General features: G+C 49.4%; 1 protein-coding gene and 1 long non-coding RNA gene across 3 annotated transcripts; both read left to right on the top strand.

The window, feature by feature from the left end:
- Positions 1-261: 261 nt before the first annotated feature.
- On the top strand, positions 262-25,002 carry LOC116969424 (RPA-related protein RADX-like). 2 transcript variants are annotated; one of them, XM_033016309.1, is made up of 15 exons: positions 262-959; positions 4,332-4,477; positions 6,394-6,577; positions 8,002-8,110; positions 10,047-10,138; positions 12,750-12,893; positions 13,509-13,622; positions 14,769-14,942; positions 15,498-15,634; positions 16,600-16,730; positions 18,449-18,538; positions 19,470-19,567; positions 20,780-21,085; positions 21,993-22,178; positions 24,626-25,002. In XM_033016309.1, the coding sequence occupies exons 1-15, from the start codon at positions 362-364 to the stop codon at positions 24,754-24,756; spliced, it is 2,640 nt and encodes an 879-aa protein (XP_032872200.1). In that variant the 5' UTR covers positions 262-361; the 3' UTR covers positions 24,757-25,002. The 2 variants fall into 2 exon arrangements, with proteins under 2 accessions (XP_032872200.1, XP_032872201.1); XM_033016310.1 differs by lacking the exon at positions 20,780-21,085.
- LOC116969426 lies at positions 1,289-2,487 on the top strand. Its single transcript, XR_004410755.1, has 3 exons — positions 1,289-1,302; positions 2,190-2,191; positions 2,426-2,487. It is a non-coding gene; the product is annotated as an uncharacterized LOC116969426 (long non-coding RNA).

Raw genomic sequence — 25,002 nt, 5'->3', positions numbered from 1 at the left:
CGCGTCAGAAGCGACGCGTTGACGTCAAGTGCGGGGCAGCCGGCCGCTTGTTGCCCTGCACCAAGATGGCAGAGGAGGGCGGGGCGCCTTCTCGCCGTTGCTGGCCTCTTCATTGAGGGTCTTGTGACGTCACCGCGCCGCCGAGTCACGCGTCAGAAGCGACGCGTTGACGTCAAGTGCGGGGCAGCCGGCCGCTTGTTGCCCTGCACCAAGATGGCGGGGAGCCGGCCAGCGCCTTCTCGCCGCTGCTGGCCTCTTCACTGAGGGTCTTGTGACGTCACCGCGCCGCCGATTCACGCGTCAGAAGCGACGCGTTGACGTCAAGTGCGGGGCAGCCGGCCGCTTGTTGCCCTGCACCAAGATGGCAGAGGGCGGGGAGACGGCCAGCGCCTTCTCGCCGCTGCTGGGCGCCGCCACCACCGCCGTTAGGTCGCTCTTATGCCAGGGGCCGGTGGCCGTGTTCTCGGTGGAGAGATGCCGCCGGGACCCGAGCAGCGGGGGCGGCCTGCTGCGGGACTGCGGCCTGCTGCCCGAGGCCGACCTGTACGACGTGAGCCTGAGCGACGGCCACTGGCTGCTCCGGGCGACGCTGCGGCCTCCCCTCAACCCGCTGGTCCGCCGCAACGAGCTGCGCTGCGGCTGCGAGCTGGAGCAGCTGCTCCTGGGCGTCGAGTACGACGAGCGGCGGGCCAGCGCCGGCTGCAGGCTCTTCGTGGTGGTGGAGGCCCGGGTGGTTGCCAATGGCGACGGCGCTCCCTCGCCCCTCTTAAAGGAGACGCGCTGCCGGAAGCTGCAGGACCTGAACGACGAGGCGGGGCGGTGGGCGGGGCCTGACCTGCCACTCAGAGCCAGGAGGCGGAGCTACCTCCCTCTCTGGGACAACAGCGACTACTATGGAGATGTCTGGTTCCCAGAGTCCAACAATGATCACCCTCCGGCCCCTTCGCAACACCCCAAAGGTGAAGAAGCACCTGCTTCCGCGTCACTTAAGACTTTTTTAGAAAAAAATAGGTGCAGGAGGAGGCCATTCGGCCCTTCGAGACAGCACCACCATTCATTGTGATCATGGCTGATCGTCCCCTATCAATAACCCGTGCCTGCCTTCTCCTCATATCCCTTGACTCCACTAGCCCCTAGAGCTCTATCTAACTCTCTCTGAAATCCATCCAGTGATTTGGCCTCCGCTGCCCTCTGTGGCAGGGAATTCCATAAATTCACAACTCTCTGGGTGAAAAGGTTTTTTCTCACCTCAGTTTTAAATGGCCTCCCCTTTATTCTAAAACTGTGTGGCCCCTGGTTCTGGTCTCGCCCAACATTGGGAACATTTTTCCTGCATCTAGCTTGTCCAGTCCTTTTATAATTTTAACTCTGAAGGCCTGTCCCACTTGATTTTTTTCGGCAACTGCCGGCATCATTGACTGACGTATATAATTTTCACTGACCATGTTTGTTTCAGAACCTTTGAGCATGAGATAGTAACAGGCCCTTCGGCCCGCGATGTCCGTAAGACATAGGAGTAGACTTTAGAGATACAGCTTGGAATCGGGCCCTTCGGTGCACCTAATCCGTGCTGACCAAAGATCCTATAGCGGAGCAAGATAGACCACTCCTTCTTAATGCAATGGGCTGACGTGTAATATGCAACGGAGCGAAACGTGGGCCTTTTTTTCATCCATTTCAGTAACCCGACCCGCAGTGTAATCAACGTTGCGGGGGAACAGTTTGTGTTAATAAATTATAATTCTAAAAATAAGAAGAAGATTTTCCCCAAATAAGTTTTATTTTTACGAGGATGTTTCCGTAACCGGCTTCCGTCTCTGCACTAGTATCCTATGGGATCGTTGGTGCGGAGACTGGAAGCCGGTTACGGAAATGGGTCCGAAAATTACCCATGAATCTGCCCATGACCGTAATATGTCTTTTTCGTCGAGTGGGCTATCTTGCTTGCTGAAGGATCTTTGGTGCTGACCCCGATCACCCTGGGTAGAGTGGATGTGGAGAGGATGTTTCCATTGGTGGGAGAGTCTAGGACCAGAGGTCACAGCCGCAGAATAAAAAGACGTTCCTTTAGAAGAGATGAGGAGAAATTTCTTTAGTCAGAGAGTGGTGAATTGTGGCAAGTCAAAGGGCTTGTTTCTACGCTGTATGACTCTATGACTCGACTCTGCGTTGGATTAGTTGGTGGAAAGTTGTACCCCAATCAGCATGAGATAACGACCAGATCCTCTGTGGACTTGTTGGGATAGGAATTAGCTCCAGGATTGTAGGAAGAATTCCTTGTCCTCTGAAAAAGTGTCTGTAGACTTTTATGTCCAGTTAAGCCAGTACATTGATCTTGCATTCCACCAGAACTACTGTATGCTCAGTCCTGCACTGGGGCCACATTTCAAGATTGTGTGCATCACAGTCTGGCATCAGAATTGAGAATATCCTAGTTATATAATATAAATTATAATGTAAGGTATTTTATCAAGTAAAGATTAATTTGACTTCATATTTCGCTTGGGCAGTTTGCACCCCAGCGGTATGAACATTGACTTCTCTAATTTCAGGTAGTCCTTACTTTCTCCTCCCCTTCTCAGCTCTCCCTCAGCCCACTGGCTCCACCTCTTCCTTTCTTCTTCCCCCCCCCTACCCCCCACCCTCACACCTGTCTGAAGAAGGGTCTCGACCCAAAACGTCGCCTAAATCCTTGGCTCCATAGATGCTGCCTCACCCGCTGAGTTTCTCCAGCATTTTTGTCTACCGTTAATTGTTAATTTGACTTCTTTGGGTTTTTGGCAACTGAGGCTTTGTGCTTCTGTGCTGTAGAAGATGTGGGAATCAGGAAATTCAAACTGCATTCTTGCTGCTTCCTGTTTTGCCCAGGCAAAAAAAACATTTCAATTGTGAGAGAGGATGTATTTCCTGAGAAAGTGCTAGTTTCTATAGACAGAAGCCTCGAGTGAGGATGTCTTTCCTTTGGAGTTGGTAGCTTCTGTAAACTTGAACTTCTGTGGGTAACTTGACTGAAGATTACATTGTTAAGACAGAATTGTAAATGTTGTGATTGATGGAACTGAAAAAGCTACTTTTATAACTACTAAACCAGGTTTGCTTCTTAATAAACAGACAACACACAAACTGTTTGGTAGACCAGTTCACAACTTTACTTAACATCGGCCGATGGAAGGGAGGGAGAACTCCAGTCAAGTGACCAATGTAGACACTTGACCGTCCTCCGTTCACCTCACTGAACAACAGAATTACATTGCCTTAAATAGGGTTTTTTTGTCCCCTTAGCACATTTCACAGACATTAGTCATGGTCAGAGGTACAGGAAAAGGTTTCCACAGAATGCATCACATCAAAGGCCTTTTGTTTACATAGTACAAGATAACATTGGCCATTTGGTTTACGACATTTTATCTTCACAGAGATCACCCTAGCTCTTTCGCTGCTTCCTCTCTGTCATTTGGTCCTTCATAAACATAGGCCATTTGGTTTATGGCATCTTACTTCAAAGATGTGACTAGCTGTTTCTCTCTTCCTTTCTCGCCTCCTCCCCCATAACATTGGCCACTTTGTTTACGGCATCTTACTTCAAAGAGATCTAGCTCTTCTCTGTTTGTCACTTGGGAGACAATGTTATGGTATTTATTATCTCACACACCGCAACATAAGGCAAGCCTAATTTGACAATAAATATAAGCTGTAAGCTAGCCCAGAAACCTATTTTAATATCTTCTTATATTTTAACTAAAATTCAGCTTCATCAGAACCACAGGGTGATAAGAGTATTGTGTTGGTGACAAGAATGCTTTGAATGGGTATCCTCTGCGATTGTGTCATTGCTCCAACTGTATAAACATGTGACTAAGTTTACAAAATACTGGAAAAAGATGCTGTTTGACTTTGTGTTTAAGAAGGAACTGCAGATGCTGGAAAATCGAAGGTACACAAAAATGCTGGAGAAACTCAGCGGGTGCAGCAGCATCTATGGAGCGAAGAAATAGGCAACGTTTCGGGACGAAACGTTGCCTATTTCCTTCGCTCCATAGATGCTGCTGCACCCGCTGAGTTTCTCCAGCATTTTTGTGTACCTTTGCTGTTTGACTTTGTTCATTAGAGTGGTGGCCCAGGTGGGTTAAGTATCTGTTGCATACTTGACTTTGTGTCCCCTGGCGCTCTCGCCGGCTAAATGATCAGTAAAGCTTGCGTTGGTTTACCTAACTTATTGTGAGTTGTCTGTTTTAAGAAATTAACCTTAACAGAATCTGGTTACACACTTCTGATGGGAGAGGGAAAAGGGTGCCCATGAGAGGTGACTTTCTTTTTCTGGTCATCCACAGGAGCTGGGAGCATTTGCCTGAGACAGCTGGAGGGATGTATCTCACAAAAGAGGATAGACCACCCACCAGTGCTGGTCCGAATCCTTCGCAAGTGCCGACTCTGCCATTATGGACGGCCTGACAGATACGCAGAGTGTCCATTCCAGGTGAGTAGCGACTGGTTATTGTTCCCTGTTGATTGGAACCGACCGGGGTGTGCACTTATGATACGATACAACACGATGCAATAGAACTGTATTTATCCCAGAGGGAAATTTGTCTACCAGCTGCCATAAAAACACAACAAGATACATTAAACACAACAAGATACATCGGGACGACAGATGGCACAATGGGCTAAGTGTTCGGCTGGCGACCGGAAGGTGGCCGGTTCGAATCCCGCTTGGAGTGCATAATGTCGTTGTGTCCTTGGGCAAGACACTTCACCCACCTTTGCCTGTGTGTGAATGTGTGTGAGTGATTGGTGGTGGTCGGAGGGGCCGTAGGCGCAGATTGGCAGCCACGCTTCCGTCAGTCTGCCCCAGGGCAGCTGTGGCTACAGAAGTAGCTTACCACCACCGAGTGTGACTGAGAAGTGAATGAATAATGCAATGTAAAGCGCCTTGAGTATTAGAAAGGCGCTATATAAATCCCATCCATTATTATTATTATTATTAAATTAAAGTGAGGAGAGGAAAGTAGGAAAGTCCAGGATTGGGGATGGGGGGGGGGGGGGGGAGTACAGGGTCTTGGTGAGACCACACCTGGAGTATTGCGTACAGTTTTGGTCTCCTAATCTGTGGAAAGACATTAGAGGGAGTACAGAGAAGGTTCACCAGACTGATTCCTGGGATGGCAGGACTTTCATATGAAGAAAGACTGGATAGACTCGGCTTGTACTTGCTAGAATTTAGAAGATTGAGGGGGGATCTTATAGAAACTTACAAAATTCTTAAGAGGTTGGACAAGCTAAATGCAGGAAGATTATTCCCGATGTTGGGGAAGTCCAGAACTATAGGTCACAGTTTAAGGATAAGTGGGAAGTCTTTTAGGACTGAGATGAGAAAATCATTTTTTACACAGAGAGTGGTGAATCTGTGGAATTCTCTGCCACAGAAGGTAGTTGAGGCCAGTTCATTGGCTATATTTAAGAGGGAGTTAGATGTGGCCCTTGTGGCTAAAGGGATCAGAGGGTATGGAGAGAAGGCAGGTACAGGATACTGAGTTGGATGATCAGCCATGATCATATCGAATGGCAGTGCAGGCTCGAAGGGCCGAATGGCCTCCTCCTGCACCTATTGTCTATGTTTCTATGTCTTGTCCTACCCCACGACAGAAGGGTGAGGAGTTGCGCAGTTTGATAGCCACAGGGAAGAAGGATCTCCTGTGGCATTCTGTGCTGCATCTTGGTGGAACCAGTCTGTTGCAGAGGTTATGGGGAGAAGGCAGGAGAATGGGGATGAAAGGGGGAAATAGATCAGTCATGATCGAATGGCCGAGTAGACTTGCTGGGCCGAATGGCCTAATTCTGTTCCGATGTCTTATTGACATATAGATCCTGACAGCTTGGAAACAGGCCCCTCGGCTAATATGTCTCATCTACACTAGTCCCATCTCCCTGCATTTGGCCCATATCCCTCCAATCCTGTCCTATCCATGTACCTGTCTAAATGTTTCTTAAACATAAAATATTATTTTGTGGCCAGCATGTTGGTGCAGCTTTACAGCGCCAGAGACCCGGGTCAAATCCCGACTACGGGTGCTGTCTGTACGGAGTTTGTACGTTCTCCCCGTGACCTTGTGGGTTTTCTCCGAAATAGAAAATACAGAAAATAGGTGCAGGAGGAGGCCATTTGGCCCTTCGAGCCATCACCGCCAAAATCTTTGGTAACCCTAACCCCACAGTCCAAAGACGTACAGGTTTGTAGGTTAATTGGTCTTGTTTAAATATAAATTGTCCCCAGTGTGTGTAGGATAGTGTTAGTGTGCGGGGATCGCTGGTCGGCGCGGACTGGTGGACCAAAGGGGCCTGCTTCCGCGCTGTATCTCTAAACGGAAAACTAAAACTGATTTCTACCCACAGGCCAAATTCCTAGCGGCAGATAAATCAGGGATGGCCACGTTAGTGCTGTGGAACTCCTTCTGCATGGACTGGTACAGACATCTAGAGCCGGGGATGGTGATACAGCTGTACAACTATGTGGTGAAGGAGAGCTATGCCACTCGGATGGGGCAAGACCCTGGACTTACAATGGAACCTGCCTTAGGTACTGTAACCCATGTCCTCTGGTTCACAATTCCCCTACTCTGGGCAAGAGACTGTGTGCCGAACCCAATCTATTCCCCTCATGCACCTCTATAACATCACCACAAGAGGGCACATTTCAATTCAATTCAATTCAATTCAATTCAACTTTAATGTCATTGCACAAATACTGAGTATGGGTACAACGAAATGCAGTTTTGCGTCAGTCCGTAGTAGTGCAATATAGAAATTTAAAAAAAAGAGGATACAGAACAATAAAAAATGCAGAATAATTAAACAATGGGGACGGAGGGACCGGAGGAATCTATCGGCGGGACTCTGAGTTCAGCAATGCGACGGTATGATTGTAGAAGCTGTTCCTCATCCTACTGGTACGAGACCTGAGGCTCCTGTACCGCCTCCCTGATGGGAGGAGGGCAAACAGTCCATGGTTGGGGTGGGAGGGGTCTTTAATGATCTTCCCAGCAACGAGGGCTACAAAAAACTAAGAGACTATATACATAGTTCATTGAAAGTAGCAAATTTCTCTGCCTCAGTGAAGGCCGATTCTCTGGATGCTTTCAAGAGAGAGCGAGATAGGGCTCTTAAAAATAGCGGGGTCAGGGGATATGGGGAGAAGGCAGAAACGGGGTACTGATTGTGGATGATCAGCCATGATCACATTGAATGGCGGTGCTGGCTCGAAGGGCCGAATGGCCTCTACTCTTGCACCTATTGTCTGTTGAGATTAAAAAAAGGCAAATGGGATTGTGTGGTTTATAAATAGAGGTAAAGAGTAAAGATCAAAGATCCTATAACGGAGCATTTTGTGTCTACCTTCTTTCTAAGGTAGGAACCTTAGAAGGTTCGGGACCCTGGTCCCGAAATGTTTTAAAACACACACAAAAAAAAGATGACTTTTTTTGCAGCATTCGGGATAAAGGGAATAACGTTTAATGCAAGATAAAGAGTGGAAAGGTCCGATTAAAGGTAGTTTGAAGGTGTGGTGTGGAGTTGCCTGATGATACCTGTCCCTGAATCTGGAGGTGTACGTTTTCAAACTACTGTACCTTTTGCCCGATGGGGTAGAGAAACTTGCTATTCGAATGTTCGCCTTCGAACAGAGGAGGTTGCGTGGGACTTTGCTGGAGGTTATGAAAGGTGGAGAGAGAGAGAGAGAAACTGCTCTGCGTGATGGTGGGCCAAAGAATAAACGAGACACAGATCGAACACAAGGATTGGTCACCTTCTACACACAATATGAAGAAGGGTCCCAACACGAAACGTCACCGATCCTTTTCCCCCAGAGATGCTTCCTGACCCGCTGGAGTTACTCCAGCACATTGGGTCTGTCGTTGGTGTAAACCCGCGTCAGCAGTTCTTTGTTTCTGCTAACTAAAAGATATGGCATGCTGTGTACAAAATTTTGATCTTTGCTCTTTGCAGAACTGAATTTAAACACAAGGAATCCAGCGGCTGACATTACCATCTTCAATGACCCGTCTGGGAATGCAGAGTGGCAGGTACCGCCGCTGCAGTACACCTTTGTCACCAGGTAGCTCTCTCCTACCTCTCCCTCCTCCCCCTCTGAATGAATGAATGAATGAATGAATACGTTTATTGTCATTGCACAATACTGTGCAATGAAATTCCATTACATCTCCTCCGGTTAAAAAAATACAAACACGACAACCATTGACACATATGTACACTTATTAGTAAAAAATAAATAGGTATTTTAAAAGAATTTAAAAGAATTTAAAAGAATTTAGCTCTTTTATCGCACATGGGTAGAAACTATTCTTTAGTCTACCGGTGCGAGCCTTCAGAGTCCTGAATCGCCTCCCAGAGGGTAGCAGAGTAAAAAGGTGGTTGGCAGGGTGGGATGTGTCCTGCTTGATATTTGTGGCCCGGCGCAAGCATCGGGCCCTATATATGTCATCCAAGGAGGGCAGTTGGGCGTTTGTAATGTTCTGCGCAGTTTTTATAATTCCCTGCAACGCCCTCCTCTCAGCCACAGTACAGCTAGCAAACCACACCAGGATTCCATAGGAGAGGATACTCTCCACGGCGCATCGGTAGAAGGACAACAGCAGCGGCTGCGAGACATTTGCTCTCCGCAGAGACCTCAGGAAATACAGCCGCTGATGTGACTTCTTCACGAGAGTGACGGTGTTCATTTGCCATTTAAGGTCCTGGGAGATGTTTATTCCCAGGAACTTAAAGCCAGTGACTCTCTCCACCATGTCTCCTTTGATGTATAGAGGAGCCGGTTCCTCTCTCCTCTTCCTCCTGAAGTCAACGACCAGCTCTTTCGTCTTCGATGGATTGAGTACCAGGTTGTCTTGGTACACCTCTGTCTGTACCTAGCACTTTCCCACTTGGCAATAAGGGGTGGGGGTGTGAATGGACTGGGCTTCATCCACGCCTCTCTGCAATCTCCCGCACTCTTGAGCAGAACTGTGACCAAACCAAGCCGTGATGCAATCCGATGGTGTAAGAAAGAACTGCAGATGCTGGTGGAATCGAAGGTAACACACAAAATGCTGGAGTAACTCAGCGGGAGAGGCAGCATCTCTGGAGAGAAGGGAGACAAAAATGCTGGGAAAACTCAGCGGGTGAGGCAGCATCTACGGAGCGAAGGAAACGGGCGACGTTTCGGGTCGAGACCCATCTTCAGACTCTGCCTGAACCGCTGAGTTACTCCAGCATTTTGTGTCTACCTTCTGAATGGAACCAACTGTCCATTCCCCTGTACTATCCCTTCAGCCATGCATTCCTCTGATTGATCCTTCCTTTCCTATACTCACTACCTTATGGCATCGGAATCATCCGAGGGACTATAAACGTTGACACAAACGTAGCTCTTGAAACAGCTACCTAGCTCCCTAAGCTCATAGTGCAGGGCCTCATTGCTTCTCCTAACTAAGTTGTTGATTCCAATACGTATCATAACCTCTAGGCTGGCATTCTCCCCGGTTCAGTAAGGTAGAAAAGTCTGAAGAAGGGTCTCGACCCGAAACGTCACCCATTCCTTCTCTCCAGAGATGTTGCCTGACCCGCTGAGTTACTCCAGCTTTTTGTGATGCACGCAGCCCGATAGGATGCCTGCGGAGAATCTGTTTCTGCGCTGTATCACTCATCTAAACCAAGTGCCCTGTAGGGTACATGGTGACAATAAACCAAATCTGACCAAACCACTCCACATCCATCAGTCTGAAGAAGGGTCTCGACCCGAAACGTCACCTATTCCTTCGCTCCATAGATCCGTTGAGTTTCACCAGCATTTTTGCCCACATCCATCGAGATTAGTTCCGTACCCCATCCAGAGTAGACGGCCTCGTCTCCACCCTCCCTCCCCCCGTTAGGGCCCAGTGGGTCCGGTGAATGCTCAGACTGTGGGGGCCAACAGCCAGACTGGCCCGGTTTGAAACTTGCCTGAAGCGAACCTCATGTTGTGTAACCCCGATCCGGTTTGATTGTTGGAACAGGAAGGAACTGTCGCAGCTTCGCCCGGGAGATCAGTGCGACGTGATCGGCCTCGTTACGTTTGCCGGGAGGCAAGAGCGCATCCGGAGCCAGGGTACGTACCTCCGTTCCCCCACCTCCTCACTCCCGAACACCACACGTCCCGAACACCACTCATGCAGGTTCCCATCATCCCCGTCGCCCCGCTCTCTCGCCCGCTTCCCCTTCTGTGATCAAACCATTACAAAGTACTAGGTGAACCACAAAGCATTAATTAAAACCCATGCAGAGAGAGCAATACATACTGTCACACTCATCGCAACAACCTTCTGACTACTAAACTTTCCCGATGTTGGGGGAGACCAGAACCAGGGGCCACACACAGTTTAAGAAAAATTGGTAAGCCATTTAGAACGGAGACGAGGAAACACTTTTTCTCACAGAGAAGGGTGAGTCTGTGGAATTCTCTGCCTCAGAGGGCGGTGGAGGCAGGTTCTCTGGATGCTTTCAAGAGAGAGCTAGATAGGGCTCTTAAAGATAGCGGAGTCAGGGGAGATGGGGAGAAGGCAGGAACGGGGTACTGATTGGGGATGATCAGCCATGATCACATTGAATGGCGGTGCTGGCTCGAAGGGCCGAATGGCCTCTACTCCTGCACCTGTTGTCTATTGTCTATAAAGTAAGGGACAAGCAGGCTGTTATCTGTGTCTGCGGCCCTACTCAAATCCAGGACTGGATTACATGGTGGAATGTGTATCATGCATAATATATGTAGTGAAGGCTATATTGACAGAGATTAATATGGTTGATCTATCCCTTCACCACCTTGTGTAGGCACTTGCTGCTCCCTGTATTTGACTCACCACCAGACAAAGCCACTCCCTGTCCCACAGTCATAGAACCATACAGTGTGGAAACAGGCCCTTCGGCCCAACTAGCCCACGCCGACCCACATGTCCCAGTTCCACCTGCCTGCGTTTGGTCCAGAAAACCCCTCGACCTGTTCTATCCATGTACCTGTTTAAATGTTTCCTAAACATTGCTGTAGTCCCAGCCTCAACTACTTCGTCTGACAGCTCGTTCCACACACCCACCACCTTTGTGTAAATCTTTCTCCCCGCACCTTAAACCAAGATCCTCTGGTTCTCGATTTCTCTACTCTGGGCAAATGATTCTATGCGTCCACCCGATCTATTCCTCTCATGATTTTGTTCCCCTCCATAAGACCATCCCTCATCCTCCTGCGCTCCAAGGAATAGAGACCCAGCCTACTCAACCTCTCCCTATAGCTCACACAATCTAGTCCTGGCAGCATCTTCGTAAATCATTTCTGCACCTATTCAAGCTTGACAATATCTTTCCTAAAACATGGTGCCCAGAACTGAACACAATATTCTAAATGCGGCCTCACCAACGTCTTATACAGCTGCAACGTGACCTCCCAACTTCTCTACTCAATACGCTGACTGATGAAGGCCAAAGTGCCAAAAGCCTTTTTGACCGCCTTATCTACCTGTTTCCTGCTGGGGGGGGGGGGGACAGGCATGGCCCACATCTGCCACATGAGGCCCTCTGGGAGCTTCCCTGAATGGAGAGCAATCGCCAAAGTACCAGAAGCAATTTGAGAACGCTGAACAGTGTTTGGTAGTACAACGCAACAGAGCCCGGGAGTGGATGGTTGCCGACAATATGTGCAGGAGTAGAGGCCTTTCGGCCCTTCGAGCCAGCACCGCCATTCAATGTGATCACGGCTGATCATCCCCAATCAGTACCCCGTTCCTGCCTTCTCCCCATATCCCCTGACTCCACTATCTCTAAGAGCACTATCTAGCTCTCTCTTGAAAGCATCCAGAGAACCTGCCTCCACCACCCCCTGAGGCAGAGAATTCCACAGACTCACCACTCCCTGTGAGAAAAAGTGTTTCCTCGTCTCCGTTCTAAATGGCTTACTCCTTATTCTTAAACTGTGTGTGGCCCCTGGTTCTTGTCTCCCCCAACATCGGGAACATGTTTCCTGCCTCTAGTGTGTCCAAGCCCTTAACAATCTTATATGTTTCAATGAGATACCCTCTCATCCTTCTAAACTCCAGAGTGTACAAGCCCAGCTGCTCCATTCTCTCAGCATATGACAATCCCGCCATCCCGGGAATTAACCTGGTGAACCTACGCTGGGCTCCCTCAATAGCATGAATGTCCTTCCTCAAATTAGGGGACCAAAACTGCACACAATACTCCAGATGTGGTCTCACTAGGGCTCTGTACAACTGCAGAAGGACTTTGTAGCTTAAAGCAAGTCAATGAGAGCATTAGGTTCGAAACACTGGTGCAATCTTGACTTAGGAGGCCGTCCATTAATATGGGTGGCACAGCGATAGAGTAGCTGCCTCACAGCACCGGGGGCTCGGGTTCAATCCCGACCTGGGGTGCTGTCTGCAAGGAGTTTGCAGGTTCTCCCCGTGACCCCGTGGGCTTCCTCCGGGCGCTCCGGCTTCCTCCCACACTCCAAAGACGTGGCTGGGCTGGCTTCTGTAAACTGTAACTGTCCCAACTGCACTGCGCAGCTTTGAACTAGTACACAGGTCGATGATCGCTGGCTGGCACGGACCCGGTGGGCCGAAGGGCCTGTTTCCGCGCCGTAACTGAACTACATTTTGTAAAGCCGTTTTCTCCCGCTGTGCTTGGTCGGTCCTGTCATCTCGCTTGTGACGGTGTCCTCCCTCTCGCAGAGCACGCGGGCGAGTTTGTGGTTTACCGCTGGGTGCACCTGACCGACGGCACCGCGCCAGAACCTTTCGTGCTGAAGCTTTTCTCCACTTGCCAACCGGAGATCCAGGCGCAGATATACCCCTGCAGCATTTCCGACAACACTGGTGAGACATGCATCCTTTAGTTTGGTTTTGTTTATTGTCATTGTCTGCACATGTGCCTATCCACAAGTCTTTTCAATGCCACTCACGTAGCAGCTTCCTGAAGCTCGGAAAGTTGGAGATATTTTACAAGATTCAAGAGAGTTTATTGTCATGTGTCCCTGTATAGGACAATGAAATTCTTGCTTTGCTTCAGCCCAACAGAACATAGTAGGCATGACTACAGAACAGATCAGTGTGTCCATATACCATAATATAAATATATACACACATGAATAAATAAACTGATAAAGTGCAAATAACAGATAATGGGTTATTAATAATCAGAGTTTTGTCCGAGCCAGGTTTAATAGCCTACGTGGGTTTTCTCCAAGATCTTCGGTTTCCTCCCACACTCCAAAGACGTACAGGTTTGCAGGTTAATTGGCTTGGTCTAAGTGTAAATTGTCCCGAGTGTGTGTGGGATAGTGATCGCTGGTCAGTGTGGACTCGGTGGGTCGAAGGGCCTGTTTCCGCTCTATCGCTAAACTAAAGTTTCTAGCAAGCTGAGATCAAGATAGTGATTCTGTTAAAATGCAGACAAAAGCCTCTAACGTGTTCTTTTCTGTTTGATTGCAGTGACCTTCCTTGTGTGCACCAATGTCAGGGTGGAAGGCAAAGTGGTCGATGCCAGTGGACAGACCATGTGCCCTCACCTCTTCAGCACCAAGTACAGTCAGGTGTTTATCAATGGTATGTATGTAACACACATACCATGTAATATCTCAGCTGCTCAGGCAGCACTCTGGAAACATAGACAATAGGTGCAGGAGGAGGCCATTTGGCCCTTCAAATATTGCTTTGCTCATTTCAATTCTTTGCCCCATTCACTTTAAAGCTGCACCCTCTAATTTATTTTACATAGAAACATAGAAAATAGGTGCAGGAGTAGAGGCCATTCGGCCCTTCGAGCCTGCACCGCCATTCGATATGATCATGGCTGATCATCCAACTCAGTATCCCGTCCCTGCCTTCTCTCCATACCCCCTGATTCCTTTAGCCATAAGGGCCACATCTAACTCCCTCTTAAATATAGCCAATGAACTGTGGCCTCAACTACCTTCTGTGGCAGAGAATTCCACAGATTCACCACTCTCTTTGTAAAAAATGATTTTCTCATCTCGGTCCTAAACGACTTCCCTCTTATCCTTAAACTGTGACCCTTTGTTCTGGACTTCCCCAACATCGGGAATAATCTTCCTGCATCTAGCCTGTCCAACCCCTTAAGAATTTTGTAAGTTTCTATAAGATCCCCCCTCAATCTTCTGAATTCTAGCGTGTACAAGCCGAGTCTATCCAGTCTTTCTTCATATGAAAGTCCTGCCATCCCAGGAATCAGTCTGGTGAACCTTCTCTGTACTCCCTCTATGGCAAGAATGTCTTTCCTCAGATTAGGAGACCAAAATTGTACGCAATACTCCAGGTGTGGTCTCACCAAGACCCTGTACAACTGCATTAGAACCTCCCTGCTCTTATACTCAAATCCTTTTGCTATGAAAGCTAACATACCATTCGCCTTCTTCACTGCCTGCTGCACCTGCATTCCTACTTTCAATGACTGGTGTACCATGACACCCAGGTCTCGTTGCATCTCCCCTTTTCCTAATAATTTTAGTTTAGAGATACAGCGTGGAAACAGGCACTTTGGCCCGTTGAGTCCACGCCGACCATCGATCGCCCGTTCCCACTAGTTCCATGTTAGCCCACTTTCTCGGCCGCTCCCTACGCACTAGGGGCTACAATTAACCTACAAACCCGCTGTCAAAATCACTCGCCTCCACCAGGTGGCGCCACATGCTGGAGTTCTCTCTGAGTTTATTTTCTGCTGCTCCTCTCTAGGTCACCATCGGGGAAAGCTTTACGTGAAGAACCCCAAAGTGAAGGAGTTTATCCAGTGGATACGAACGACCAAGGACAAGGAAAGGGAGAGGCTGAGCAAGACTCCGATTGGCGGATGTTACAGCTTCCCCCCGCTACCCTGCAATGAGCGGAACTTCCGAAACGAAGTGCTCGGTGAGGCAGCCTGTACTGAGTGTGCCATCACTTTCTCACCCTCATCTCCCTCACCCACTGGACTCACTGGCCACTAATGGAGGGGAGGGAGGGTAATGGGCCTGTCCCACTATACGAGTTCACCCAAGAGCTCTCCCGAGTTTAAAAAAAAAATCAAACTTGTGTAGCACGTAGAATGTACGTAGAGAGTACATCGGAGCTCGGGGACGTCTCTTAGAGGCTCGTAACGCTAACGGCAGGTACTCGTGAAGATTTGTCAACATGTTGAAAAATGTCCACAACAGCCCCGAGTACCCACCAGTGGCTATTATCGTAATTCTCCGAGTTCGAATCAGGGGAAACTCGGGAGAACTCTTTGAATGAATGAACTCGTACAGTGGGACAGGGCTTTAGATGCATTGGTAGTCAAGTTTTTTTCCGATTTACTTAGTCTCTGAAATTGATGTTGAGCTCGGATTCGGAGTCGGGACTTTTTTACCGACTCCACTGCCTTGTTCAAGAGCAGGGTGTGTTGTGCCTTAAACAGTTGCTAAAGAGTAAATGGCGTTTCCTCAGGTGTATCGACATTGACCACCATGTGGGAACTGAAGCAGCTCCTGGAGCAGTTGGATTACAGAGAGTACAGGAGAGTCACCGTCCAAGGCCACATCTGCTGCGTGAAGTACAAGTCACTGGGAACCGACGGAGGAGAGGTAAACACACTGTGTATCTGCACAGAGCCCGCTGGCCTGGGTATGGAGAGAGAGAGAGAGAGAGGCTTTGTGATGGTACGCCTCTGTGTACATGTGCATGTTTCGTAAGGGCGGCACAGTGGTGCAAGGGCAGACACGATGGTGCAGCGGTGGGCAGCGCCACGTTCCTGCACCATCTTTCCACATCCAAGACCAAGTCTTGCCTCGGGGAGATCTGCAGTTTCTTATTTTCTCACGTCAAGGCCCGGTGTCTTGTGGTGCATGAAGACATCGTCCTCTCCCCCGCTCACTGAGAACAAAGTCCAGCGGTGAGCCTCTGATCCCCTTCAGATCTTTTGAGTTTGTGATTCACTCTGAGAGAACGCTGGACTTGTTCAGGCACTGTCCTTCAGATGAGACCTCCCCTGCTCTCTAACTGGATAGAACATAGAACAGCACGTATAATACATCAGACACAGCCTGATGTGTTACATTCCAGAGCATTAAGGGCCTGTCTCACTTTCACGACTTAATTAGACAATGGACAATAAGTGCAGGAGTAGAGGCCATTCATCCCTTCGAGCCAGCACCGCCATTCAATGTGATCATGGCTGATCATCCCCAATCAGTACCCCGTTCCTGCTTTCTCCCCATATCCCCTGACTCCACTATCTTTAAGAGCCCTATCTAGCTCTCTCTTGAAAGTATCCAGAGAACCGGCCTCCACCACCCTCTGAGGCAGAGAATTCCACAGACTCACGACTCCGCTATCTTTAAGAGCCCCATCTAGCTCTCTCTTGAGAGCATCCAGAGAACCGGCCTCCACCGCCCTCTGCGTTCAGCAAAGCCCGATCAAGGATAGTCCGAGGGTGACCAATGAGGTAGATAGTAGTTCAGCGCTGATCTCTGGTTGTGGTCGGTTGCTTGGTAACAGCCGGGTAGCGCCCGCCACTTGTCTGGTAACTCCTGGTTGTTGCTTCTTGCAGGAGGTTCTTGTCTTCAAGCCTGGCGTTACCGGCTCCACAGGGAAGCGGGCTGGTGTCACCGAGTCACCCGTTGTTGACCGGTCCTACCAGGGCACGGGGAGAAGCCGCAGCCCTGAGATCCCCATCATCAGGTGAGCCTTGCTCTCTCCGGAGAGATGCCAGCGGCTGGTGGCAGTCGGGTTTATTTACTTACGTTGGAGTCCTAGGATCATACAGGACCTTCAGCCCAAACTGTCTGTACTGACCCATCAACCATCCACCTCCACTAATCCCATTCTGTATTGTCTTAACATTCCCACCATCTCTTCCCGGTGTCCATCCCTCTCCCACACTGTTTACAGCGATCAGTTGACCCACATGTGTCTGGGATGTGGGAGGAAACTTCGGGAAAAGCCACCGGAGATTTAGGAGACCTTGAAAAGGTTAGAAGGTGGCTGAGTCGGGCATGTCGTTGGGAGCCTTCAATGTTCCACAGCGGTAGAGTTGCTGCCTCACGGCGCCCGAGACACGGGTTCGATTCTGACCGTGTGGAGTTTGTAAGTTCTCCCTGTGACCGTGTTTACATTTGTAGATTAATTGGCTTCTGTAAAAAATTGAATTGTCCCAAGTGTGTAGGATAATGCTAGTGATATCACCGACTGGCGCGGACTAGGTGGGCCGAAAGGCCTGTTTCCACGCCGACTCGCTCTAAAGTCTAGAAGTCTTGTCGTGGCCTCAGCAGTTCACTTCCTCAAGCTAGGGTGTCAGGAGCTTTTTGTCGGCAGCCAAAGGCTTGAAGTGGAACTTTGTGGAGCAGAGATTGAGGTAGAGATCAGGGGTTTATGATACCCATCCTTTACCATTGCCGCCGTGGCCAAGAGCATCCACAGGGATCAGATCAGGTCATGGTACACCAGGCATTGAAAGTAGGCATGCAGGTGCAGCAGGCAGTGAAGAAAGCCAATGGTATGTTAGCATTCATAGCAAAAGGATTTGAGTATAGGAGCAGGGAGGTTCTACTGCAGTTGTACAGGGCCTTGGTGAGACCACACCTGGAGTATTGCGTATAGTTTTGGTCTCCTAATCTGAGGAAGGACATTCTTGCCATAGAGGGAGTACAGAGAAGGTTCACCAGACTGATTCCTGGGATGGCAGGACTTTCATATGAAGAAAGACTGGATAGACTCGGCTTGTACTCGCTAGAATTTAGAAGATTGAGAGGGGATCTTATAGAAACTTACAAAATTCTTAAGGGGTTGGACAGGCTAGATGCAGGAAGATTGTTCCCGATGTTGGGGAAGTCAAGAACAAGGGGTCACAGTTTAAAGATAAGGGGGAAATCTTTTAGGACCGAGATGAGAATTTTTTTTTCACACAGAGTGGTGAATCTGTGGACTTCTCTGCCACAGAAAGTAGTTGAGGCCAGTTCACTGGCTATATTTAAGAGGGAGTTAGATGTGGCCCTTGTGGCTAAAGGGATCAGGGGATATGGAGAGAAGGCAGGTACGGGATACTGAGTTGGATGATCCAATTGAATGATGGTGCAGGCTCGAAGGGCCGAATGGCCTCTACTCCTGCACCTATTTTCTATGTTTCTATGATCCAAGCAGCCACTTTGTCAGCCAAGTAACTACTGAAGCAGTGGGTGTGTCACAGACCAGCGAGTCTCCCATCACAGGCCCCAGGTAGGGAGTGTGATCCACGCCATCAAGCCTCAAGGTCTGGCATTGCACAGTTAGGGGTCTGGGGAATAAGGAGAGGAGCGTGAGACCAGCGTTGGACAGGGTCTTTACATCAGCGTGCAGGCACGTGGGGGGCAGCCCACAGCGAGTGTGGCCCCATTAACGAACTGTCGCTTCCATTTCACCAGGACTTCACAGAGTCAAAAAACAACCCCATCACCACGTCAAATGAGATCAAGGAAAGGGTTGACGTACAGGAAAAGACCAGCTCAAATGAGGTAACATCACCCTCCGCTCTCTGCCCCCTCCTCGTTCTCACCTCCCTCCCCCGCTCCCCGCTCCCTCCCACCTTGTCCGCAACCTCGCTCATCCTGCCCGTGTTTCCAGCTCTTTCCCGCATTGTCTGCTCCCTCCCCACGTTCCCCGCTCCCACCCTCAGCATCCATTTGCTTCATGGGCCTTTCTCTCTTAGCTTTCGCTCCCTCTCCCGTCTCTTCTCTGACGCCCAGACTCCCTCGAGGGGGGGGGGGTCCAACCTCTGCTGAGGTGGAGGTGTCTCTGGACCAGTCAGATGGACTGGATACGGACTCGTACTGGAAAGTCTTGCAGGGCAGTGGGACTGAGGGGAACAGTGGAACTCTCATTTGATTATAGACAATAGGTTCAGGAGTAGAGGCCATTCAGCCCCATGAGCCAGCACCGCCATTCAATGTGATCATGGCTGATCATCCCCAATCAGTACCCCGTTCCTGCCTTCTCCCCATATCCCCTGACTCCACTATTTTTAAGAGCCCTATCCAGCTCTCTCTTGAAAGCATCCAGAAAACCGGCCTCCACCGCCCTCTGAGGCAGAAAATTCCAGACTCAACACTCACTGTGAGAAAAAGTGTTTCCTCATCTCCGTTCTAAATGGCTTACCCCTTATTCTTAAATTAGTGCGGGTGTCAGGGGTTATGGGGAGAAGGCAGGAGAATGGGGTTGAGAGGGAGAGACAGATCAGCCATGATTGAATTGCGGAGTAGACTTGATGGGCCGAATGGCCTAATTCTACTCCTAGAACATATGAGCAAGGGGGAGAGTGGCACTGGCATAACACTGATGACTGACGTCCCGTACTGTAACAATGTGGGCAATGTGGCTGATTCACCCCTCACGGCCCAAGTCAACCACCAGAGTGCTCACATCTAATTGTTTCTGTTTTTGACGCAGGCTAAATGAAAGCACAGAGTCGAGCGAAGGAGAAACTGATGTCACTCAGAAACGCACTTGTTCGGAAAATACAGTGGTCGACCCGACCCCTAAACAAGGTTTGTACTGGGCAGGATGGAACTGCAGCGGGACAGGCAGCATCTCCGGAGGGAAGGCATGGGCGACGTTTCGGGTCGAGACCCTTCTTTACACTGAGAGTCAGTCAGGGGAGAGGGAAACCGGAGATATTGGAAGGGTTGATAGAGCATGTCAGCTGTGAACACGGCAGGTCACAGCAGAATGTTTAAGAAGGAACTGCAGATGCTGGAAAAATCGAAGGTAGATAAAAATGCTGGAGAACTCAGCGGGACAGGCAGCATCTATGGAGCGAAGGAACAGGTGACATTTTGGGTCGAGACCCTTCTTCAGACTGATGAAGGAATAGGTGACATTTCGTGTCGAGATCCAAAGGGGTCTCGACCCGAAACCTGCATTCCTACTTTCAATGACTGGTGTACCATGACACCCAGGTCTCGTTGCATCTCCCCTTTTCCTAATCGGCCACCATTCAGATAATAGTCTACTTTCCTGTTTTTGCCACCAAAGTGGATAACCTCACATTGTTACGGTTAGTCTATAAGTCATTGGTGAGGCCGCATTTAGAATACTGTGTTCAGTTTTGGTCAAGTTACAGGAAAGATTTATGAGGATGTTGCCAGGACTCGAGGGCCTGAGCTGTAGGGAGAGGTTGGGGCAGGCTAGGGACTTTATTATTTGGAGCGCAGGAGGATGATGGGTGATCTTATGTGTGTAGAATCATAAGAGGCATAGATCGGGTAAATGCACGGTCTTTTACCTAGAGGACAGAGGTTTAAGGTGAGAGGAGAAAGAATTAATAGGAAACTTTTTTACACAAAGGGTGGCGAGTGTATGGGACGAGCTGCCGGAGGAGGTCGTTGAGACAGGGACTATCATAACATTTAAGAGACATTAAAATTGGTACATGGATAGGAGAATTTGTAGGGTGTTTAAGAAGGAACTGCAGATGCTGGAAAATCGAAGGTGCTGAAGAAACTGAGCGGGTGCAGCAGCATCTATGGAGCGAAGGAAATAGGCAGCGTTTGGGGTTATGGGCCAAGCACGGCAAGTGCAGAAGGAGGCATGTTAGTCGGTGTGGGCAAGCTGGGTGGAAGGACACTGTGACTCTATGCTCGGCGAGAGTGGTTGTTTGTAACAGTGTAGAATGCGCGGTGCAATCACTACCCACAATGTGCTGCAGGCAGTGAAGTTAGTGGCACTCATGGACTAAGTGATGTTTCCTCCCTCACTAGATCTCAGTTTTGCCAGCGCTTGCATGGAGTTCTACATGAGCTCTGACGACACAGAGACGGAGTCCAGCGTGTGTCCAGGCAGCGGCTCGTGGACCGGCAGCCTGAGTAAACGGCAGCATCTCCCCCACAGCGGACAGGTCTGTGAGATGGTGGCCCGCAACTTCCGCTTGAGGGACAAGGCCCTGCTCCTCAACACATTTGAACTCCAGCCGTCCAGTTTCAATGGAGTGCGGCCGGATTTTGGCAAGAAGCTGCAACAGTGTGAGTCAGCGTGTTGCCGTGGTTACTACACCGTCACCATTTTAGGTAAGGACAACGTACGTAGCAAGGCTCCAAAATATTCAGAGGATCCTCCCTCAACCCACCCTAACCATGCAGGTACAGCAGGCAGTGAAGAAAGCCAATGGCCTTTATAACAAGAGGAATCGAATATAGGAGCAAAGAGGTCCTTCTGCAGTTGTACAGAGCACTAGTGAGACCACACCTGGAGTATTGTGAGCAGTTTTGGTCCCCTAATTTGAGGAAGGACATTCTTGCTATTGAGGGAGTGCAACGTAGGTTTACAGGGTTAATTCCCGGGATGGCGGGACTGTCATACGCTGAGAGAATGGAGCAGCTGGGCTTGTGCACTCTGGAGTTTAGAAGGATGAGAGGTTTTCTTATTGAAACATATGAGATTGTTAAGGGCTTGGACACGTTAGAGGCAGGAAACATGTTCCCGATGTTGGGGGAGTCCAGAACCAGGGGCCACACACAGTTTAAGAATAAGGAGTAAGCCATTTAGAACGGAGACGAGGAAACACTTTTTCTCACAGAGAGTGGTGAGTCTGTGGAATTCTCTGCCTCAGAGGGCGGTGAGGGCCGGCTCTCTGGATACTTTCAAGAGAGAGCTAGATAGGGCTCTTAAAAATAGCAGAGTCAGGGGATATGGGGGGAAGGCAGGAACGCGGTACTAATTGGGGATGATCAGCCATGATCACATTGAATGGCAGTGCTGGCTCAAAGGGCCAAATGGCCTACTCCTGCACCTATTGTCTATTGATGGGCCGAATGGCCTAATTCTGCTCCTAGATCTTTGGTACGCATAGTGAATAATTACAAGGGACCCAAACTCCACATCAATCCTTCATCCAAGAGGAGTTCGAACCAAACCCTGCAGTGATGGGCGTGAAAGTTGGGCGGAAATCTCACGTGGTGTTTTCTCACCCTCCAGGGCTGAACGGCGAGCTGTCCTTGGACACGATCTTCCTCCCCACCGATCCCAGGTCGGACCATCGGGATTTGTGGCCCGCCAAGCACGACAACTCCTTCATCAACGTTTTAGCTCATGGAGGACTATCGTTGAGGCAGGATGGTGGCAGCAACGCAGAGATTGAAGAGCTCCCCCCACAGCCTCCTGGTAAATATCTCCTCCTCCTCCACCTCCACGACCAAAACACTGACCCTCACCAAACACAGGCCCAACCATCCACTAATACCTTCCCAATAATGCCCAAATGGGACATTCTCCGCTACTATTTCCTATGGAGATTATGCTCCATAAAAAATCAATTTTCCCATCTATCTCCACCATTCCTCTGACCCTCTTCTTACGATCGCCCCGACTCTTCCGTGAGTAGGAAGGAACTGCCCACGCTGGTTCACACCAAAGATAGACACAGTGCTGGAGTAACTCAGCGGGTCTGGAGAGAAGGAATGGGTGACGTTTCGGGTTGACACTAGTCTGAAGAACGGTCTTGGACCGAAACGTCACCCATTTCTGAAGAAGGGTTTCAGCCCGAAACGTCGCTTATTTCCTTCGCTCCATAGATGCTGCCTCACCCGCTGAGTTTCTCCGGCACGTTTTGTCTACCTTCGATTTTCCAGCATCTGCAGTTCCTACTTAAACCCATTCCTCCTTCCCCGTGGGGAAGAGTTCTGCATTCCGTCATGCTCGTGTTCCTGTGTACGAGGTTCCTGCATTCCCTGGATTTGTTTGAGCCTTTATTTACCGGGCCTGAGTTCCAGACTCTCTCAGAGTTCTGTCCCCGCTAGAGACCTGCAGGGAGTGATGCTTGCTGTGGTAGTCTCTGACCAGCAGAGGGGGCCCGTGGGCCGTGCCTGCTGCATTGAGAGGGATGGACTTTGGTTTGCTGGTCGGGGCCGGCAGCTCAGTGACTGGCATCATGAGATCACTGACAGTCTGTGGAATTCTCTGCCTCAGAGGGCGGTGGAGGCCGGTTCTCTGGATGCTTTCAAGAGAGTTAGATAGCGCTCTTAGAGATAGCAGAGTCAGGGGATATGGGGAGAAGGCAGGAACGGGGTACTGATTGGGGATGATCAGCCATGATCACATTGAATGGTAATGCTGGCTCGAAGGGCCGAATGGCCTCTACTTATGCACCTATTGTCTATGAGCCTGGGACGGATGTGGAGTTGGCCAATGGCAATCCCTTGCAGCAGCTTTCATCTCTTTTACTCTTCTGCTTCCCTTCACCCCTTACGGTAAAACTCAAACTAGTCCGAAGAAGGGTCCCGACCCAATGTGTCGCCCATTCCTTCTCTCCAGAGATGCTGCCTGTCCCGCTGAGTTACTGCAGCATTGTGTCTTATCTTCTGACAATCTGTTATGTAGAAACACGATGTGTTTGGCATCTAATTCATCAGGCGATGATGGTTGTGTATCCCGCCCCCCCACCCCACCTTCAGTTCACCGGGACTCGTGCTACCCCTGTACACATGCCCCCTACTCCTCACCCTCACGATCCCACAGGCGCTGTGATGATGATAGTGGGCAGATTATGTGTTCAAATTGCTCGTGCGGGTCTTCAACCTCCTGACGAGGGCACACGAGACGATGTAACATTGAATGATAGGCTTGGAGAGAGGATGTTTTCACTAGTGGGAGAGTCGAGGTCCAGAGGTCATAGCCTCAGAGTAATAGGACGTTCCTTTAAAAGGAGGAATTTCTTAAGTCAAGAGGGTGGTGAATCTGTGGAATCCATTACCACAGAAGGCTGTGGAGGCCAAGTCAATGGATATTTTTCAAGACAGCAGATAGATAGATTCCCGATTAATGCAGATATCAGCAGTTATGGGGAGAAGATAGGAGTGGGGTTGAGGGGGAAGAGTTCGATCAGCCATGATTGTGCACCTCGGTACACATGACAATAGACAAAACCAAACTAAAGTGCATACCTTGAATGCTGGCCCTTGTGGCAAAGGGGATCAGAGGGTATGGAGAGAAGGCAGGTACGGGATACTGAGTTGGATGATCAGCCATGATCATATTGAATGGCGGTGCAGGCTCGAAGGGCCGAATGGCCTACTCCTGCACCTAATTTCTATGTTTCTATTAATACAACCCTTCAGGACTGAGGTTGATGAAGTTTAATCAGACTTGTATTCTAATCAGGCTTGTATTCATCGGAGTTTAGAAGGATGAGGGGGTATCTTATAGAAACATAAAATTATAAAAAGACTGGACAAGCTAGATGCAGGAACAATGTTCCCAATGTTGGACGAGTCCAGAACCAGGGGCCACACAGTCTTAGAATAAAGGGGAGGTCATTTAAGACTGAGGTGAGAAAAAACTGTATGGATTTAAGAGAGAGTTTAGATAGAGCCCTCGGGGCTAGTGGAGTCAAGGGATATGGGGAGAAGGCAGGCACGGGTTATTGATAGGTGATGATCAGCCATGATCACAATGAATGGCAGTGCTGGCTTGAAGGGCCGAATGGCCTCCTCCTGCACCTATTTTCTGTTTCTATGATTGAATAGCGGAGTAGACTTGATGGGCCGAATGGCCTAATTCTGCCATCACTTATGAGAGCTGACAGCATTAATTCTTCATTTGCCCACTGACAGGCGACGTCCTCAGTCCTGTGTGCGGCCTGGAGAAGATGCTGTTCATCTTTGTCCTCGATGTGTGTAGCCAAGGCAGCTCCAGAGTTGAAGTCGCCCTGAACCGAGCCTACGTCCAGCACCACGCTCTCTGAACAGCTGGGTCGCTTCATTACTTAACACCAGCCGCGCTTCCCAAAACAGAACAGATACTATGACTTACGACAGACAGTGTTTTATATTATTTTTAGGTAGCGTTGTTTCTGAAAAGAGAAAAATATGTTTTTTTTGTTCCTGTGGAATGTATCGATATCTCTGTCGTCGTTAGAAATCATTGGCTGGATTGACGAGCTGGCTAGAATCAATGATACTTTATTCACATTAAAAGTGGTGACCAGTGA

Source organism: Amblyraja radiata, unplaced genomic scaffold (assembly GCF_010909765.2).
Source record: "Amblyraja radiata isolate CabotCenter1 unplaced genomic scaffold, sAmbRad1.1.pri S43, whole genome shotgun sequence".
Taxonomy (NCBI): domain Eukaryota; kingdom Metazoa; phylum Chordata; class Chondrichthyes; order Rajiformes; family Rajidae; genus Amblyraja; species Amblyraja radiata.
Note: the sequence above shows the minus strand (reverse complement) of the source record. Positions and strands in the feature narration are given on the sequence as shown.

Excerpts from the sequence above, each read along its gene's own strand:
- LOC116969424 (XM_033016309.1), top strand. The coding sequence starts at position 362 with ATGGCAGAGGGCGGGGAGACGGCCAGCGCCTTCTCGCCGCTGCTGGGC. Across the intron at positions 12,894-13,508 it reads CAGCATTTCCGACAACACTG|TGACCTTCCTTGTGTGCACC; the intron begins GTGAGACATGCA and ends GTTTGATTGCAG. Across the intron at positions 13,623-14,768 it reads CAGTCAGGTGTTTATCAATG|GTCACCATCGGGGAAAGCTT; the intron begins GTATGTATGTAA and ends GCTCCTCTCTAG.